The sequence below is a fragment of the Pholcus phalangioides genome, unplaced genomic scaffold, assembly GCF_987345545.1.
Source record: "Pholcus phalangioides strain wild (caught in Gottingen) unplaced genomic scaffold, Ppha-v1.0 ptg000005l_1, whole genome shotgun sequence".
NCBI lineage: Eukaryota > Metazoa > Arthropoda > Arachnida > Araneae > Pholcidae > Pholcus > Pholcus phalangioides.
Window position 1 is genome coordinate 2,313,064 of NW_028301598.1, and position 21,595 is coordinate 2,334,658.

At 35.7% G+C, this 21,595-nt stretch overlaps 1 protein-coding gene across 2 annotated transcripts in view; it reads right to left on the reverse strand.

The window, feature by feature from the left end:
• Window positions 1-21,595, reverse strand: part of LOC149085709 (E3 ubiquitin-protein ligase SH3RF3-like) — a 57,894-nt gene that overhangs the window by 15,897 nt on the left and 20,402 nt on the right. For both annotated transcript variants that reach the window (XM_089232092.1, XM_089232094.1), the window contains exons 5-11: window positions 20,541-20,636; window positions 20,131-20,171; window positions 18,789-18,877; window positions 7,549-7,961; window positions 7,265-7,422; window positions 5,550-5,717; window positions 3,457-3,847 (exon numbers count right to left, since the gene is read on the reverse strand). In XM_089232092.1, coding sequence (XP_089088218.1) covers window positions 3,457-3,847; window positions 5,550-5,717; window positions 7,265-7,422; window positions 7,549-7,961; window positions 18,789-18,877; window positions 20,131-20,171; window positions 20,541-20,636 — 1,356 coding nt within the window. The remainder of the gene's footprint in view (window positions 1-3,456; window positions 3,848-5,549; window positions 5,718-7,264; window positions 7,423-7,548; window positions 7,962-18,788; window positions 18,878-20,130; window positions 20,172-20,540; window positions 20,637-21,595) is intronic.

Sequence of the window (21,595 nt, forward strand, 5' to 3'; positions counted from 1 at the left end):
AATTCCCTGCGACACCATAACCTTGCATTGTCCCTCACCAATCGATACTGGTGTCCCCTTGTAAAAGCAGTCGATTGGCGGTGTACTAAAAGTTCATGGTCCATCCTATCCATCCCATTGAAAATTTTGAACACTTCGATCATATCTCCTTGACACCTGCGTTCATTCAATGTAAACAGATTAAAAAAATGAAGTTTCTCTTCATAACTCAAGCCCTGTGTGCCAATAAGGACACACGTAGCTCTTCTCTGCACCCCTTCAACCAAGTCTATGTTCCTCTGTAGGTATGGTCTCCAAAACCTTACAGCATACTCCAGTCCAGGATGAACTAAACCTCGGAAAAGTGGAAGAATGACTTTAGGAGAACGGGAAGAGACCTTTTTGCAAAATGAAACCAAACATTCTATTTGATTTTTTGACCACCTCTGAACAATGTCCAGAAAACCTAAGCCGCTTGTCAATGAGAATTCCGAAATCGATGACCCCAGTTGTATGGGGGATAGTAACACCATTCAACTCGTAAGAGAAACATGGGTTGTTCAAATCAAAATGAGCGACCATGCATTTGTCAATGCTAAATGTCATTCTCCATTCATTTGCCAATGCTCCAATCCCATGTAAGTAATTGATGATTAGGTTATAATGATTTGTTTTCCAGAATGTCATGTAGCCCAAATAAAAATGTTACAATAGACAAAATCTGAACCTTTTTTTTGTTTTAGCTCTAAGAAGAAATTATTTCATTCTGAATTCCCTACACTGGCTTTTGTCTTCCCACTGCAACTTGTGTTGTATGATATTTTGGATGACTTCATTAGCACCTGACAATGGCATATGCAAATGCTACTACTATACTCGGGAAATGCAAAAGCTTGAGTGTGTGGTAATCTTTAAACACGTTTGCTACAGCAAAAACTATCATGTTATTCCAACTCATATATTTATTCAGTTTAAACATAAATCAATATGTCTTCTGAATGTATCATGTGATCGTTATTGAATCTTTTCACGCATGCTGGGAATGGACTAGACTCCCACATTCAAAAGGCTGGTGTCACAGGTTGTCAAATTTGCTCCCCAGGTAGATACCCATTACCCCCCCCCCCCCCGCCCCGGCTGGGGTTTTTCGGGGGAAATTTTCTGTTTTCGAAGAAAATGTGTTGCTTCAGGTTAAAATTTTATTTTGAGATTAGTTTTTACGTATTCCAAAAATTGCTGCATATCCTTTTTTTAGGTAAGCATTTAGATACGAGATTCACATATTAGAATATATTACAAGCAGAAAATGTAACCATGGACCTTAATTTAACAAATATGCCTGATATGTAATATGTGATAAGCATATCCACAGAAATTATTGCTTATTTATAATGCACAATAATTTTTCACACCCACACAAATCCTTGTATAAATAAATTGAAGCCTCTGTGAAGAATTAAGCCAATGTATCTAAACTGAATTTTCATTCAAAAAAAAAGTATATATATATATTTACATATTTGCATTACTTTTTCATAAGTTTTATACAGGTACATCAGACTTTCGTAACTGAAATATCAAGTGACAAAAATAACATTATCTAATAACAAAAAGAAAACAACTTTGTGGGATTCTTGAACATTGGTAACAAACACCTTCAAGTGAAACAGAACAAAAAGTATAGTTTTTCTCCAAAAATAAGACCTAACCAGAAAATAAGCCCTAGCTTGATTTTTCAAGATGCTCATAATATAAGCACAACTCCGAAAATTGGCCTGTTAAAATCATTAGCCAGATGAAGGTATTCTGTAGGTCTGTTGCTATACATGACAGATTGTCTTGTATAAAGTGATATTAATATACAATAATGTTATTGACATTTCTATTTAATGATAATTCAAGTTATTCCGTAGTTTTAAGTTCCCAAAAATGGCTAATTTGGACAAGTGGAAAATACCTCCAGAGTAATGAATCCCCAGAATGATTGCTATCTCCTCCTCTTAACCAGATCACTTTTTAATTATTACCGCTCCTTTAAAAATATTTCAGAACTTAATTTAATGAAGCAGGGATATTTTTCAACAATGAGGAATTCAAGAAAAAGAGAAGCATGTGACTTAAGCTCTCAAAAGTTTGGGCTTGATTTAAAAAAAAACACTTTATGGTTCTGATTACATAGCTAATGGTTTTATTTTTGATGGATCAGGACACTTTTGGATACATTTTCTTCGGGGTTTGAAAAATTGGGAGAAAAAAAATTCAGGCACCATCCTGATTTCTCAGAATTTTCATTATCCAAATTCATTTATTTTACCACAAACAATCTTCTTGCTACAGTTCTGCATACAACTCAAGGTTCAGATACAATTACTCAGAAAAGGGTGTGTTTATGTGTGAACAATCATTCCCTTATTGTATGGTCAATTTTATTGATCAATTCCATAGTTTAACATGCACCAAAAATGTATATTTAGACATAATGTAAGATTTACACATAAAGGATGTACATACGTTTAAATTAGATATTTTGAGTTGTGGAAGAAAAAGAAAATTTAATTTTCCCCATTTAGCCCAAAAAATTCGGGTTTTCTACAACCCTGTGGTGTCAGTTGATTGTAACACCATAGCTAGTTAATGAAGGGTAATACGGTAAGTGGCCTGCAATTTCAAAAAGGTTGAGCACCACTGTTTTTCAGGGAGGCTATGTTGAATATGCATTTTAGTTCGCAATTCTTAATGGGACGTTTTTACGGGAGCCTGGACATACTGTATTTCATTACAGTCCTAAATAATTGTGACTAGAACTGAACAAAGGTCACAGTCAACGAACTTATCTGTAACTGCAAGCTATATCTTAGACCAGCGGTTCTCAACCTTTTTGACTTGCGGAGCCCTTTTTAGTAAAAGATTTCTTTGGCAGAGCCTCAGTAAGCCTATTTTTTATTTATTCATTCAACATTACTGATTTATTTTTATTATTTAAAAATATTTATGATTATATATATTTTTCAAATTGACTGTTTATTTTCCTCGAGTGGCCGCGAAGCCCCTGGAGAGTGCGCACTGAGCCCTGGGCTCCGTGGAGCACCGATTGAGAACCGCTATCTTAGACCATCAAATTAGTGCAGTTAATTATTACATCAGCAAAAATCGTCTTCTAACTGCTATTACTTAACCACATATGTACCTCGTACACATTTCTCTGCAGAATTTCTAACGAATTGGTACATGCCGGAATGCATGTTCTGAATTGTATGTATGACTTCCTAACATGTTTATGTTGTCAGAGTTGCGCTTGTGTTCTTGCTGGTGCTGCCATCTGTCTTCCATATTTTGAAATGTGTATCTTTTAATATTAGAAATTGTGATAATTTTTCCACTTAGTTTTCCATGCTAAGATTACAAAAATATATTCCAATCAGTAACTTCATTGAAACAGTAGAAAAAAAGGGGAAGAGAATGGTTAAAAAAAAGCACCTCTGGTTTGTAAATACCAGGTCCAATACCAGACGGCGGCCTCGTATGCCTCTGACCAGCAGCACCTATTGCAGCAACACTGTGAGCCCAATCAGATACAGCTGGATGACTCAGAGACACAGGAGACGGCGAAGAAGCAGGAGCTCTTCCCACAGACACAACCCCACCAATACTATTGCTGTTGATGCTTGCATTAATACTCCCAAGAGAAGAGGGGCCACTGTTGGAGAAATTGATGCTCGATGGATGAAGTGGATGTCCACTCTCGGTGACAGATGGGGGCCTCTGTTGACTCATCATTGGTATAGATGCAGATGGCGATGTTGTGGATGAAGACATCATCATTTGGTTAGCAGATGATGTCATCATGTGTGTCTGTAGCACTGCAGACCTGAAAAGTAATGAGATTGTTAGAATTAGATCAAAATGTCATTTTTTCCTCTTATTTCAATTTTCATAATTCGTAATTAATTTTCAAATTTTAGAAATTCAACACAGCATTCTTTCAGCCAGAGCTTTACAAACTGAAAAAAATGTTTAGGAGCCAGCAGAATTTTCTAGGACCCAAGCAAGATTTTTCCTTGCGAAAAAAAAAAATCCTGCTTTTCCGGCACCTTATGGACCCTTCTTATGTTGAAAGATACACAGCAATGAAATCAGAAAACTTTGTCATCCTTGAACAATGTGAATGTAGTTCAGTAGAAAAAGATTGGTATTATTCAGGGGATTTAAAAAATTTAATCCAACAGTAGAGGAACTTTTTTTTAATGAATTAATTATATTCAAACTTATATGAATAAATCCAGTGAATTCAGACAATAAGAATGAATTTAAATTAATACTTTTTCTATCTTCGCTATTTCTGATTGATTCTAGTGAGTGTGGATACTTTCTTTCCTGAAGAGCCTTGTATGATAAATTGATAACTCTTTTTAATGAAACAATCAACATTCAGCTGACACAGGCATCATCTTTCACCTCCTCATAAGAACTTTAGTAGCGAAGCCAGAGAATTCTTCTTGTAAATATGAAAATTCTAGTTTCTCTCTCTCTCTTTTTGAAACAGCTTTTTTCGATTTTTTCTCTCATGGCATTCAGTGTGCTACCACACATTGTTCATCAGTGAGATCTGGTGAATTTTATTTGAGAATTTCTCTCATACTTGTCTCAGCTACATCATCAAATCCAACGTATTCATCATCGAATGATTTAACTATGTTATATATCTTTAGTTTGCAAGCCCATTTCCAGCACTAAAATGAACTCCAAGCCAAAATTTGTAGGTTGAAATTTCTAAAATCAACTTTTAAAAATTATGTTATAGTGAAATCACATAAAGCAAAACCATGTAAAGCCAGGGATACCCATATAACTTCACCACGTAAATGAATTCAACAATCGTGGGGAAATTAGCAATAAAGGAGGGAGTTTGTTCCAATCAACTATGGTAGGAGGAAGGAAAAAAACATATTTTAAAATTCCGTAGAAGGCGAAAATAGGGTTAAATTTTCAAAATGGTTAGTTCTGTTCAAAAAATAAAATGATTTAGATAAAATACAGGTGCCCCTTGCTTCAATTTTTTCAACCAATTAAACCAATTGATTTTCATTGAACCAATTAATTGGTTCTACAAAATAACCCCACAAGACAAAATTGTGTTAAGTGAGTTGAATTTAACATGGGCAAGACAGGGATAGAGAAAGTGGTTCTCCTGAAACTTTTGTCATCCATAGCTCCTTTGCCCAATTTATGGTTAATCTGCAGCTTCCCCCAGAATATTTAGTAGATATTTTTTCTCTTATAAAAGAACAACTTAAGAGCATAAGTACATACAAATCAATATCTCCAGCTCACCGAGACACCCCTTACAAAGGTTTATGGTATCCTTCGGAGCCATGACACACACTTTGAGAAACACTGGGATAGTGGGATTAGGAGCTAAATATTTTCCCCCCCGCCAAGATCTGTTGAAAAATTACTTTTCGCGCGCGCGCGCGAACACTGAAGAATTAATATTTATAATTGAACAGTTTTTTTTAGTTCAAACTCATATGAGCTGTTCAGCAATAAGACATAGAAAGCTTCATAATTACTTTGCAAGTTGGACATAGTTTCCAGGAAAAACTCCACAATGCCCTGTACGAAGTGATGTTCCCTTAAACCATCCATCGAGACATTTCTCGCTAACAGTATACAGTTCTCCTTTCCTGAGCTCCAACTCATCATCTTTCTGAGGCCTGTATGAATACAGGGCCAAGTAACTGCAATAAAATAAATCAATTACCAACATAAACATCTGAATAGACATTCTGATACAACATGCATATTATGAAGCATGGGTGCTTCAAAAAACGTAATAAAATAAGAAATTTATGTTCTAACTAGCTAACTCCCTATCCAGCTTATAAAAATTATAATTCATTTCAAAATGACACACTGCACAGTATTAAAATTTTGTTTTCTTGCTAACAAGCAGTTGTTAATTTATGATTTTAAAATTACCGCAAGTTTTTAACAATCAAATCAATCAATCAATCTCTTCTGTGAGGTCATAATTTAACATTGATGGTTGGACGATATCAACATCGAAAGACCAATGGGAAACAATAGTTTACTCTTTATTCAATTGCTCATTTCGGTTCAAAAAACATGTTTCACTTACAATTTGAATAATAATATTCCAGATGCCAATAGGATCACAGATTTGTGAATTCTCATTGATGAGAGCTTACATTTTCTGAGCATTGTTCCGCAGTGATAAAAAAACTAAATAGAATGCTTTGTTTCATCCTCAAAAAGTTTTGTGTCCTCCTTGCATTTTTCAGAGGCTTAATTCGACCTGGACTGCAGTATGCCATAAGGTTTTGGACATCATAACAACAGACTTGGTTGAGGGGGTACAGAGAAGAGCCAGGAGTGCCCTTGTTGGTACACTGGGCTTGAGATATGAAGAAAGACTGGATTTTTTGAATATGTTTACATTGGAAGAAAGCAGGTGTTAGGGGATATGATTGAAGTTTTTAAAATTTTCAATGGGATGAACCATGAGTCATTAATACAATGTTAGTCAAGTGTTTCGACTTGACTAACATTGGGACATTAGTATAAAGTAGTAAGGGACAACTTCAGGTTCTGGTGTCACAGGGAATTGTTCTAACAGGGTTTTGAATAAATGGAATATCTTACCCCCCCCCCCCCCGGAGTCATGAATTCTACCACAATGTTTAAAAAGAAATACAATGCTCATAATGGGATGAATAAAGAGAAGTTATCTATACTTAGATATTACAACCATAATTTTTTATGGGCAGTGTATTTTATTTTGTCATAATCATTAATTTTTATTAGTTCTATTTAAGTGTGCGTTAGAGAGAGAGAGAGAGAAAGGGAGTTTTCTGTGATAATTACTCTTCTTTTGGTTTGGTCATATATTTGATATCCATATTTTTATGGGCATCTCTCTCAGCCACCTCATTGGGCATTTTGCCTGTTGTGGCCTTTGTAATTAAAATGTGCTTGTAAAATGCTTCATTTTTTGCATAAGCATCTTTTATTGCTGTACTATAATGTTGAAGATATTATTAAAATGAAGATATCGTAAAAAGTTTAATGTATTTCTGAGGTTTTGCTCAACACTAGTAACCTAGTAACTTCAACAAAAGCACTGTAATTTGAAAGAAATACAAAATTGTATATACATGTATCTGCTTCGTGTTGATTATGAATTTAAATGACTAGTGATTTTTTTATTATCGAAACCAGAAAATGACTGTTATTCTTCAAACAAGAAATGGGGAAAATTGCTTACAAATTGGGCACCGGAACATGAGTTGGAGGTGGATGACCACTTCCACCTGCTCGTGATGGTGTTTGACATATTTTTGAGCTGTCCCCTGATGACATGTAGGAAGGGCCCGAGTCGATGCTCTGAGGCGACGTACGGGGACATGACATCGATTCTGCCCTCTGAAAGATTTTGAAAATACATATTACGTAAGGAATAAAAAAACTGGAAGGGAAAAATCTGATAAAAAGAAAGTCAGAAGAATTTTGTAGTAGAAGGTAGCTTTATGGATAGGAATTCACACTTACCTGTGAAACAATAGGTGGTGTTGCAACTGCCACAGATGTGAACACTGGACCTGGACTAGGAGTAGAACGAGACCTGAAAGCAATGGAAGTTTCTGGTTTACATTCACGCTGTTGCTGCTGCTGAGGTGGGGATTCATCAACTGTATCTGGATGAACCCCCGCAGCTGCAAGAGACTGGAAAAGAGGCATCTGCTGCTTCTGTTGCTGCAACACTGCACAGAATGACTGCTCTTCTACAGATGTATAATTCTCTTGCATCTGTGAGTGGTGTGAACTAGAGCTGACAATGTTATGAGCAGGAGAAGTGAACACAGCAGATGAAGAGTAAGGTGAGCTAACAGCTATTGTTGCTGATAAAGGTGGCGATGATATGGCGGGTGAAGATTCTTGGCAATTTGAATCGGTACCAGTGCCTATTAAAAAGATAGGAAAAAATTACTATGAGAATAACGAACAATGACTGGTGTGACAGTATTGATTGAGGATATTGTGACAGATGGAAGAATTAATAAAAACATTAATTTCATTTTTTTTCCCAAAATATTTTGTCACAAATATGCAGCATTAACTCGGTCTAAACCAGCCTAACAGAAAATTGCAATAGTCACTATCACTAGAACAAAGGAAGCTGTCATTTTGACTGCAAAGCTACTTCAGGGCTCAGCAAGGATCATGGCCTCAAAACTAGTGAAAATAGTGACCAAAATGTTTTTAGAAAGAGACCAAATGGACAATGAATTTTGATTATTACCAAATTGAAAGAATTGAAATTGAATTTAGTTTTTACTAAACTTTACTAGCATTTCAATGAAACTCATCGAAACTGGTTTTTTTTTACATGATAGTGTGAAATAATTAAATCAAACTCAAACACATTCTGCTAACCAGAAAAGTTTTGAATAACTTATCAAATTTATCAACAACTATGTGTGAGAGAGTAACTGCATTAAATCTTTTCTAAGTAACAGTAACAATGCCTTTCCCCCATGTAGCTTTCCACAACCCATCTTAAAATCAATTTAAGCAGGAAAAACTTCAAAACGGGAAAAAGTTTTCACATTCAAAGGAGGGGGGAAAAAATGAAAAAACACAAAATTTGATGAGAGAATTTGCCCCATCTACATTCCCGTGGATTTTTCATTCATGTTATGCTATGAATGACAGTATACAAAATGTACTCAAACTTTTTTTTTAATAATAATGTGATCCGCACGTATTCCCAAGGGATCAGCATGATCCGCCCAGGGAATTTGTTAGTGTCAGTAAACATCCATGCCTGAACCGGGATTTGAACCCAGACCTGCACAGTGAGAAGCTAGTTCCCTAACCACTCGACTGCCAGGCAGCTGACTAGTACAAATTTTAACTAGTAAAAATTTGATTTACATACCTAGGTTTGTATAATACGTTCCAACAAATTTTAAGAAATCTACTATAATGATTAAAAACTATGAAATTAAATTTTTAATATTATTATTTTAAATTATTAAATTAAAAAATTAAATAAATTACTGAATTAAATAAATTACTAAATGGAATAAATTATTTAAATTATTAAATTAACTAAATTATTTTAATTATTATGCGTTTAAGGGAGGGGCAATCCATCCACCCCCCCCCCCCCCAGCGTCAATGGCAGAGTCTACTGATGTATACATATATATATATGATGTATATCAATTGTCATCGTGCGGAACCCCTGAGACCTTCAAGTCTATCTCCACCTATGGCTGGACCAGGAAGGGTGGGCGAGCCTACTCTTTTACAGGCTGGGGGGGGGGGGCACCAAAATAATACTGCCCTTGGGTGAGGGAGAAAATAAACTAGTTTTGAAATTGTTTGGGTTTGAGAGAAAAATTTGTAAATATATATTTAATTTTTTTACATACAACATACACCCATGCAAAAAAAAAAAAAACACACATTTACTCCTTTACCGAGAAACAATGTAATTTTGCCCCCCCGTAATTATTAACCGTAAAAGAAGGTTTTTTTCACGCCAAGGAATCGACGTTTTGCGGTGGTCAATTCAAGATGGCTGACAAAGGGCACATAAAAAAATTACAAAAAAATATATAACTTATAATATTAATCAACCTAATAGGTGTGCAGCAATATGCGAAAATCAATAGAAATATATTGGGAAATACGGAAAATTAGGATAAAATTAACACAAAAATCGAATCAAAGACATACAGGGTTTATAAATGCGGTTGATACAGAGTTTATGGATGCTGCTGTCAGGGCTACCTATTTTAGGACGAAAAAAAATTGCCACATTAGCGCTGACTCCTCCCGTAATTTTCAACGAACAAAAACAGTGAATTCGCCCCCACCCGGGGCACCCAATTTACCATGGCCGTAATACAATATTTTTTCTGGGGGGGGGGCATAATTTTACTGCCCCTTGACTGTGAAATTCGATAATTTTGCAAAGGAATATTTATTGCCTTTTCTTAAATATACCATTCCCTCAAAAATGCCGTCTGAGGCACTGCCCCCCCCCCCACGTATTAATAATACGCGTCTTTAATACGCGCACGTTTTGGTTTTCTCCAGCTGCACGTAAGTTAGTTTCTGCACGGGCTCTCTTAAATCGTCATTTCAAATAACATTTTTAAAAAATTAACAAAAGTAACAATAGAAAAAACAACAAATGTAACTTGCTCAATGCTCCAAGAAAGGAATTCAGCCCTTAGGACTAAAACTTTTAAAAACAAATAAAATAAAGGATCAATTTTAAAATAAGATGAAAATGAAAGAACGAGTGAGCACATGGGGAAATAAGAAAGAATGGTATTGGGGGGGGGGGGAATTCTTTGTTGTAAGTATACACCTTTTATGCCAGTTTTTTTTCCGACCGGCTTTTCCATGAAATGACGATTCTTTAACAAGGTTAAGCTTTCCCCGGTAAATTTCCCATGAACCTTGTAAGCACCAACGTGGCGACTTTTTTCTCGCCAAGGAATCGCTGTTTTGCGGTAGTCAATTCAAGATGGCTGACAAAGGGCACATAAAAAATTACAAAAAAATATATAATTTATAATATGAATTAACTTAATATACGACAATATGCGAAAATCGATAGATATATATTGGGAAATATGGAAAATTAGGATAAAATGAATACAAAAATCGATTCAACATACGGGGTTTATAAATGCAGTTGATACAGAGTTTATGGATGCTGTAGTCAGGGCTACCTATTTTAGCCACGTTAGCGCTGACTCCTCCCGTAATTTTTCAACGAACAAAAACAGTGAATTCGCCCCCACCCAGGACACCCGATTTACCATGGCTGTAATACAATTGTTTTTTCTGGAGGGGAAATGTAATTTTACTGCCCCTTGACTGTGAAATTCGATAATTTTGCAAAGGAATTTTTATTGCATTTTCTTAAATATACCATTCCATCAAAAACGCCGTCCAAGGCATTGCCCCCCGCCCCCAGTTTTGGATCTGATTACGGTATGTAGCAACCCGGGTCGAAAATTTACTATCGTCCGGGGCCGGTATAGACTCATAACAGAAAAAGAGTAAACTCTGCACCTTTCCTCGTTCAACACCCGTGGAACCAAACCCCCGCCCTCTCCTATTGTGGTCATAACAGCGACTCGAGACAAAAACGTTTTAATAACTTCTGAGGTCTAAAAATGGGATTTTTTTACACATCAAGAATGGCGCGCAAGATGTCGATATTAAGTCAACAATCAGTATCGTGAAGATGCTCTAAATTAAGTTACGGCCAGAAGCGGATAAAGGTCAGTTGACGGCCAGGGCATAAAAAAAATTAATATTAGGCCCTTTCAATTAGGAAAAAAAAAAAGTAAAGTAGGGGTCAAAGGCGCGCGCTCGGTGTGCTCATTGTTAAATCTGCCTCTATTTACGGCTCGCATGCACGTTAACTGAGTTTTTATCAGCCTGATGACCAATTTTCATCTGATTTGGAAACCCTTGTGTTAAACTAAACGTTGAATTGCAGGATTCTGTGATTTTTTCATAAACAGTTCTCCTTTCGATCATACCTGAGGCTACGGTTTTTTGCTGAGATTTAAATCCAATTAGAAAAATAGTACAAATTTTATTTGCAGATAGATCACGATTTTCAATCGGATGATTTTTTTTATTGTAAGTAAATTCAAAATACCTGCGAGCTTCTTTAACCTTGGCCAGCTACAAGAGTATTCTCCAAAGTGTATTAATACGCTTAATACGTATTAATAATACGCGCTTTGGTATTCTCCCGCTGCACGTAAGTTAGCTTCTGCACGGGCTCTCTTAAATCGTCATTTCAAATAACATTAAAAAAAATTAACAAAAGTAACGATAGAACAAACAACAAATGTAACTTGCTCGATGCTCCAAGAAAGGAATTCGGCCCTTAGGACTAAAACTTTTTAAAACAAATAAAATAAAGGATCAATTTTAAAATAAGATGAAAATGAAAGAACGAGTAAGCACATGGGGAAATAAGAAAGAATGGAAGTAGAGGAGAGGAAAAAATTCTTTGTTGTAAGTACGCCTTTTATGCTAGTTTTTTTCCGACCGGTTTTTCCATAAAATGACGACTCTTTAACCAAGGAGCTTTCTTTCCAAGCGCCTTGAAATCACGTTATGCTGACATCACACAGCATGCTCCCAGGAAGACAAGATGCCTTCATAGGGGGCATATATAGTCTTCATAGACGCATATATAGGGGTTCCTTATATATAGAGGTTGTACGGGAAGGAAGCTAACGATCGTAGTTCAATGAAGGGAGGGAGAAAATTAGCTACCTTGAACTGGTAATGTTCCTCCTTGAAGAAAAGAAGAACACTGACAGCAGAAAAGCGCGCGAGACCGGGGTTTTTTTTGCTAAAAAAAGTGGAAAAAGTGACCTGGGCCTGAAAATACGTAATAAAAGTGACTAGTTCCTAAAAAAAAAAAGACTTTTAGTGAAAAAAGTGACCCGCGCTGAGCCCTGTTACTTTTACATGTGATTATACCCAAACCAGTTTATCTTACGTTGCTCAAATTTAATGACTTTTCTCATCTTTTTAAGGCTCTTAAATTCCTAAAATATAAATATTATAGGTTTTTTAGTCTAGTAGCAAAATAAAATTGATGGAACGATGGTAGTGGTAATTTTTACCACTATGAAGATATTTAACTAATATGATTGCAAAACATTTGTAATGGACAGTCTTGTTATGCAAACACTAATATTGAGAGTACAGATGCTCTATCATGGTGTTTGCTTTTCTCCAGTACCCATTTTGTACTATTCAAAGGTACATATAACACAAAGGTCATTGCAGTAGTTTATTCAATTAATTTATTGTTTCTAGGGATCTTTGTGCTTTTACTACATTGCATTCACTGGTACAATGTCACACGACAAAAAGAATCTTCATTTTTCAGAATTTTACCCATGTACAGGGCCCCAGCTCGGGGACAGTAGCTCCAAGACTATTCTTACCATTTTTTATTTCTTCACGCTATAAATTCACTATAGAGGGAACCTGGGGGGGGGGGGGCACTAAAAATTCCAGCCCCTGGGGGGGGGTGCTAGATGATGTGAGAAGCCATTATTTTACCACATATAGCTCTCCGCTAAGCAAAAAAATTCTACAGCTGGTAAGCAAATATAATTCTAGGTTTTGAGTGCCATTAGCACACAAAATTTAAATCGTAAACAGCAAAAGTTTCTGCCAGAGAAATTATAAAATTTTTTATTATTCTCCTGATGAGTGTCGTTGATGTTTTAGACAATATGAATTTATTCAATACACATTACGATTGCCACAGAAAAGCTGTATTACCTATGCATTTTACATTGCTCAGGTTTTGGTGGCTATTCATAGTTTTTTCATTCCACACATGCAATCTCTTCACAAATTTTTCAAGTGTATTATGCTTCAAACCTTGTTAGTGGACTGTCAAGTGAAAATGAAGCCACAAATTATGAGAGTTCAAAAAAGGATATAGTCAAACCTTTTTTAGAGTTAAAGACAAACATGGGCCTAGTCTTTGTCATAACAAGCCCTTTTGTCCAAAATGCAAAAATAAGTATACAAACAAGGGGTTTATTGCAAAAATAAGTCAAAGAGGCTGAATATACAGTATACTGTTTTAAAAAGTTTTGGTAAAGAGAAATAATTTATGTCTATTTTTTCCTATTGTGGTCAAAATGACTGCTGTGCATCATTCTAGATAGTTCAAAATTCCTGTTGTTCTAGTGTTAATGTATTGATAGATAGAAGACTTAAAATAAAATTAATAAAGTCAAAAAAGTCAATCTGAGAAAAGTGTTTGTTTCTACTACTGGCTCAGTAGCTATAAACCTCATTACAAAATTTCCTCTATTTTTAGAAGTTCTTAACCTTCTAGTATAGTTAGATTTCACTGTAACTTTTCCTCGGGTAAGGTTGATAACAAAAGACTGGTTCCTTGTTTTTGAAGAACTAACTTTGATGTATTGAGAGGAAGGTTAGCGGAAGTTTTCAAAGACCGGTTGGAATCAGTAGGGGTGGAAAGTCAATGGGAAGAATTTAGTACGAAGCTGTCCTCTGTTTTGCATGACGTCATACTCTTTAGAGTGAGATAGATGGCTTTTTTCTCAGCCCGAGATATCAAGGAAACAGTTATTTTCCGGATATGATACTGAGGTGAACTCAGAAAGAAAAGTCATCCAGTGGTGTAGATGGTAGCATGCTTGCCCGGTATGCAAGAGGGCCTGGGTTCGAGTCCTGGGGGAGACGTGATGACTTTTTTTTCCGAGTTCACCTCAGTATTATATCCGGAAAATAACTGTTTCCGTCATACTCTTTGTTCGAAAAAAGAGTGTTTGTACATCGCACCCTCTATGCTTCACGGATAGCGTGCGTAACCTTTATCTTGAAAAGAAAAGAGCATTCAGAGAGTATAAAAGTGGACGAGGTGACCTACCATTGTTTACTGATAAAAGAAAAGTGTTGAAGAAAGCAATAAAGGATAGTAAAAAGGAAGTTGAATCTAGGTGGGCAGATAACATTGGCTCTGATCCGAAATCATTTTTTTGATACGTCAATAATGGATGTAAGGGGACAGTTGGCCCCCTCTCGATAGGAGGGTCTAGGGTAGAGTGCAATGTTGACATGTGTAGTGCTTTTAATGACTTTTTCGCGTCGGTTTTTAATGGAGATAATGATATTCGATATACGGGTGTTGCATGGGGTAATAAAACCCTCAACGATATTCAAGTAGAAGACGTGGAGGTCCTAAATCTTCTAAGAAATGTATGTGTAAGCAAAGCACCAGAAGATATCTATCCCAGGGTCCTCAGGGAATGTGCTAATGAATTGTTGGGGCCAGTCGCACAGATATACAGTAGTAGTGTTGTGGAGGGTATCGTCCCAAGGAATTGGAAACTTGCTAATGTTGCTAATTTGTACAGAAGTAGCGTGATTGGTCATTCCAGTTCGTCAGGATAAGAGTGAGATATTTTAAATACTGGAATACACAGCACGTTTTCAAACTGGATTTGGGAAGAGTGTAAGGATACTTGGAACTTTGGAAACTAGTTTGAGTTTCATATTCGCACAGATGTCGCGTTTCTTTGTCTCTCCGGGATTCGAACCTGGGTCGTCAGGATAAGTGTCAGATGGCTTAGCCACAGTTGTTTAAGATAATAAATACCACACCGATATTTAAGAAGGGTAGTAGAGAAGCTGTGTCCAATTATCGTCCAGTGAGTTTGACGAGTTCCCTCTCGATAATTTTGGAAATTATCATCAAAAGGCAGTTTGTGAAGTGGATAGACGACAATATTGTATTGTCGGATAATCAGCATGGGTTCAGGAAGGGGAAGTCATGTGTAACTAACCTCCTTTGCTTCTATGATCACGTGACTAAGGCTTTGGGTAAGAGCAAAAATGTAGATGTTGTTTACCTTGACTTCCAGAAGGCATTCGATCGGGTCCAACATGGTAAACTATTGAGGCGTTTACAGGAGATTGGAATTGGGGGCAACTTGCTGAATTTGACAGAATCGTGGTTAAGAGATAGGTCGCAACGAGTTATGGTGAATGGGTAATTCTGTGGTTGGACAGACGTCACAAGTGGAGTTCCTCAAGGAAGTGTCCTTGGCCCCATACTTTTTTCATTTTTTATCGATAAACTCGATCAGAGTATCGATGGGATTACTAGCAAATTCGCAGATGATGTGAAGCTAATGGGGAATCAAAACCATAGGGAGTTGCTCCAGACCAACTTAAACAGGATTGTAGCATGGGCAAATGAATGGAGCATGACATTTAGCATTGATAAGTGCATGGTCGCTCATTTTGGTTTGAACAACCCACGGTTCTATTACGAGTTGAATGGTGTCACTATCCCGGATGCAACTAGGGTCACTGATTTGGGAATTCTCATTGACGAGCAGCTTAGGTTTTCTGAACATTGTTCAGTGGTGGTCAAAATAGCGAATAGAATGCTCGGTCTCATTTTCAAAAAGGTCTCTTCGCGTTCTCCTAAAGGCATTCTTCCCCTTCTTCGAGGCTTAGTTCATCCTGGACTGGAGTATGCTGTGAGGTTTTGGAGACCATACCTACAGAGGGACATAGACTTGGTTGAAGGGGGTGCAGAGAAGAGCTACGCGTGTCCTTATTGGCACACGGGGCTTGAGTTATGAAGAGAGACTTCATTTTTTGAATATGTTTACATTGGATGAATGCAGGTGTCAGGGAGATATGATCGAAGTGTTCAAAATTTTCAATGGGATGGACCATGAACTTTTAGTACACAGCCAATCGACGGCTTTTACAAGGGGACACCAGTATCGATTGGTGAGGGACAATGCAAGGCTATGGTGTCGCAGGGAATTTTTCTCTAATAGAGTTGTTAATAAATGGGATAGCTTAACCCCGGAGGTAGTAAATTGTAACACAATTGACACGTTTAAAAAGAGATACGATAAACAGGTTGGGGTAATTCGAGAAGCTATCCATATTTAGAATAAGACAACCATAAGTATTCTTTATGGGCATTGTATAATATTTTATCATGTGTATATATTGTTTACAATTTTTGTTAATTACATTTTTAATTGGGTTGCTATATTTTCGAAATATATGACATCCATATTTTTATGGGAATCTTTTTCTCAGCCACCTCGTTGGGCATTTTGCCTGTTGTGGCATTGCATCTGTATTTGCTCCACAGAACCTTTGTAGCAATAAAATGAATGTTGCATAAAACCCCTCTACAGAACAATATACAGTACATAGCAATGCAAAAACAATGAGTTAATTGTTCTCTCATTCAAGCTGACAGTTCCCCCCCCCCTCCTGAAATCTCTCCAAAGACTTCTACTCTAGTTGATGACATGCTAATAAACATGGGAATTTTTCATGGGCAATGCATATACATGCCCACAAGTCCAAAGTTAAAAGTAAATGGGCATTAAATACAACTACTGGTGTACCATTTTTTTTTATTTTGATAATAACATAAAAAAAAGAAAATATTATAAAAAACAAATTGAACAAGCACACTCCTGAGTTGTTTTTATGAATAACCTCCTTGCCATTGTCAATCATTTTCTCATCATCATCAATCATCATCTCCCCAGGTTTTCTCCATATGGTGGGAGCATTGAAGAAGTGACAAATCATTGTAATGGAGTAAACATGTCTGAAATGCATTGTTTGGGAACCACAGCATAGCTGTCAACTTTTGAAAATGAAAATTAAGAGGATTTTCGTGCAGACCCGTATTTTATAGTAAAACCACTCCGTAATAAATACAAAAGGGATTTTTTCAAATAAAATATGGATATTTTGCATATAGAAGTTAAAGCATAGGGAATAAAATCCCTACTCAAAAATTGAAGTCAAATAAAATAGAGATTTTACGCACGTGGAAGTTAAACCCTTGGGAAATCCCTACGCAAAAGATGAAGTGAAATTAGAGGCTAAAACTTCAATGATGATCTAAAAAAAAATATTGTGTTTAATCAGAAACAATGTGAACAAACATTCTGTACGAATGACCCCAAAATCATCGGGAGATGAAGGAAAAAATCGTTAATTTTTGAAGAACACTGACTTTTTGCGACACTTGACTTGTTTGATGTTTTTTTGATTTCACATGGGTGAATATGCCAGTCTTTCCACCATGACCGATGTTTATGTCCTTAACATAACTTGGAAAAAAAGAAAAAGTTTGCCTTTTTATGGAACATTTGATGAAAGAAAAACTCATCAGAATAAGTATCTTTAAAATTATTTAAATATGTTTTTGCTTATGAGTATTCATGTTTTGTTATTGCACGTATGTAACTTCAACAACAGAGGAAGTTTTGACCACATACGTGCCATTATAATATTCAATTATTATCCAGGACTATTGGCTGCTAAGCTATTTCCCTGCAAGATAAGACAAACAACTTTTCTTGTTACCATCAGAGAGTTTGTAAAACTTCCTTAAAAAGGAATTTCTCATTATTCCTCCATTTACGAAGTGTGACGTCATTTCGAAAGTGGGAAAAAAACCAGAGGCAAAAGACTTTTTGCCCCACAAGAAATTCCTTAAAGATTGTTTTCAAAAGCAGAGATTCTTTTTAAATGAAGTAGGGAATTTTTAGGGACAAATAGGGATTTTTTTGATTTTCATAAAAATTTGGGAGATTTAAGAACTTTTCAGGAGGTTGAGATATGAAGCTAAAATTCGGGAGACTCCCGGAAAATTCAGAAGACTTGGCAGCTATGCCACAGTAATCAAAGTAAACATTTAAAAGTGACTGTCTAAGCCCACAAATCATTGTTGCCGGCAAATGTCGTTTTGCAAATCATGTTTTTGTCCATTTTGTGGCATTTGCCTAGCTTTCACAAAATTTTAAAGTAGCCTATCGTTCAAGTCGGGCCCTGTTTTGTATATATGTAAAATTTGGCAACGATCTGTCTAAAACTTCAGATTTACATAGAGAAATACACACAGAGAGAGACTCACAGACACAGAAAATCAATTTTATATAAAGAATCAAGTTAAGACCATATAGACCAAACGGGAAGAAGGAAATTCAAAAGTCGAGTCAGAATCAAAACATTTACTAGTAGTGTCTGGAAAAACCATGAAGAAAACTTTGTTAGCAGAGTTGCTCATTAAATAAGGTATCACTGCATCTTGTATTTGATTTTGTCTACATCCTACTTGTTATTTATTGTCTTTATATAGTCATGTTTACGTTGGATAATAACAATAAAAAGTGATATCAACTTACTAGCTGTAGAGTTAGGCATTATAGGAATGAAACGAGAGTCATTTGATGGAGCTGGAGGTGGTAGTATACTTGATGACCCAGGGGCCATACTGAAATAGAATTGAAACAGAATTATACAGTGATGGAACAAGAAGGTAACTTCAAATCAGTCTTTGAAAAAGAATTCGTACACAATGAAACTTCCATATAACAATATTTCATATATCCACTTAAATTAAATTATACTCCATTTACGATATTCTTCTGTGACTTCTAGAAAATTGTTATGCAGAGATTTTACTCTGTTTTTCCAGATGAATGTGGTTTTGAAATTAATAAAATTAGTTAAATTGCACCTCTGACCATCTTTTTAAGAAATTTACATTTATAATGATAACAATGATTTAACAGTGATACACATTTAAAACTTCAGATTATGAGTAATTTAGTTTATGGGTGTTTTTCAGGATGAGAAAATAATTTTTAAATATATTTTGACTTGATGAATGGTCTGATGTCTCGCAATACAAGTAGTAGTACCAACTCTTTTTAAAATGGGAACTAGTCTATAAAAGACTTAGCATGATCACATTGTCTGTCAAGTGATCACAACTTGATAAAAAAAGAAGCTGACAGTTCTCTTTCTCTTACTGCAGGCATCAACAAGTTTAGGGACTACTACTTTACCGCACACCAACTCTGGTCATATATCGCCATACAGCAATTTCCAACCAGTGGAGTTGGTTGGGAAATGAAGGCTCCATCCATCGGTGGTCGCCCTAGGCTCGCTGGGTAAAGAACTTGCTTCTAATGTTCTATGCCTGTATTCGAACCCATGGACCTTGATGGTAACCTTCATAGTGGAAGACGAGCATCTTTACCACTGCGCCACTCGGGCAAGTTTAAGGACTGGGCCTAAGCATCTTTCAGAGCTCTTTTTATTTGAATGAAAGACAAAATTAGAAAAATTTATATGGTCATGAGTATCAAGACCTCAAATAGTTTAAGCCCTTTATCATGGAATAGCTGCTCATTTGCAGTTTAAATTTTAATTTATTAACTGAGAGATGAAATTTTTGGGCAAAAATTGTTAAAGATAAACTGAAAAATACAGGGAATTAAATTCAGAGGCATGAATGTTTTGAATATATATAATATGTAATTTGTGCAACAAGATCTCAGCATCATCTTTTTTGCAGTTATTTACTACAAAAATAGCTAAAGATATATCTCTTTAGTTGCTTCATCTAGCAGATTATATGGAAGTTTTTCCAGTGCCACTTGACATGTTGATTCTGATCAACACAAAACAGTTGCAAAAACAGATTAACACAATGTAAAATAAGCACTGGAAGATACATACTTGACTGATAACTTCATCACAGCTCTTGCAGCAGCATTCATCTAAAGATATTTGAAACAAATTCAATGAGAATAAAAAAAATAAGCATTTTTGATGCCCACATTTATTTATGAGCATACACGACTAACCCTAAAATCTAAATGCTGAATATATATAGAAATATATTGATATAAATTAACATTCATTGATGTGATACTTATATTTGTTTTTCATGCCACAAGATTGTGTATTTCATGTTAGTAAAGAAAAAAGCCACTCGAGATAAAAGCAATTTATAAGAATCAAATTATCTTTCATTAACATACAATTAATTGAAAATTAAAATAAGAATTCATGTTGATGAACATAAACATTAAACTGACTGTGAATAATACATCCTTCATGCCCAAGGTATAAATGATATAACATACCTCTACGAATGAGATGGGAAAAATACCAATTCTTTCACGCAGCTTTCCTTCAGCCCAATGGTCATCTATTCTACGAATCACAGTCAAGATGTCTCCCTGAATAAACACACAATTTTGCATTATTATAAATATAACTTTACAAGTATGCATATAATCAAAAAAGAACATTTCAATATAGACAGGCTATGAATTAAAACTAAAAATCTCAAGAAATATAAATGTTAACGTCATTATAATTCTCAGAGAAACACACAGAATAATTGCGAACTCTTTTAATAAATAAATACAAGTGATAGTATCATCATGACAAACAATATTTGCATTAAAACCACAGGTTTTATTCCTCCATTTCATAGTGACACACCTCTCTCTTTCTCTCGTACCAGCTGTGGCAATGATGCTATCTGCATCAATTATTCTCATAACAAGATGTTTTACACAGTTCACACTTGTTTAATACACCAATGGTTTCATGGATCCCAGAAATGAATTCTAGTGGATTGAAGTCAGAGAACTGTGAATACCAAATAGGTGGTGGAAGTAAGCGCCACATAAATTTCTCACAAGATAATGAATGAAATACAAACATTGTTGGTATTGATGTATACCTTCAACGTATGCACTCCTATTTTTCAGTTGAATGAGTTTCTCACACTAGAAAAACATAAGAATAGCACATACTACTACAAGAAGAAAAGGTGAATCAAGATTAAATTAAACTTCGTGTTATTTAGTTATAATACATAAAACTAAGGCCACAATAGGCAGATTGCCGAAAAAGGTGACTGGGAAATACAAAAATGTATCAGAGATGCTGCTGTACTGATTTAACTGGGTCCCAGGACCCATATTATTGGCAGAATTTGGGTCCTTTGAGAGTCAAAGTGGGTAACTCACAAAAAAATTAAAGTATGGTCTCCTCCCCCCCGATCATTCACTGCTATCCCTGAGAATCAAATAATTTGTTTCTAAAAAGATGTTCAATCCAAAGTTTCATTGAAAAAAAAAAAGGTTAATTACCAGCTCATAACTAGTTTCTTTTACTTTCACTGTCT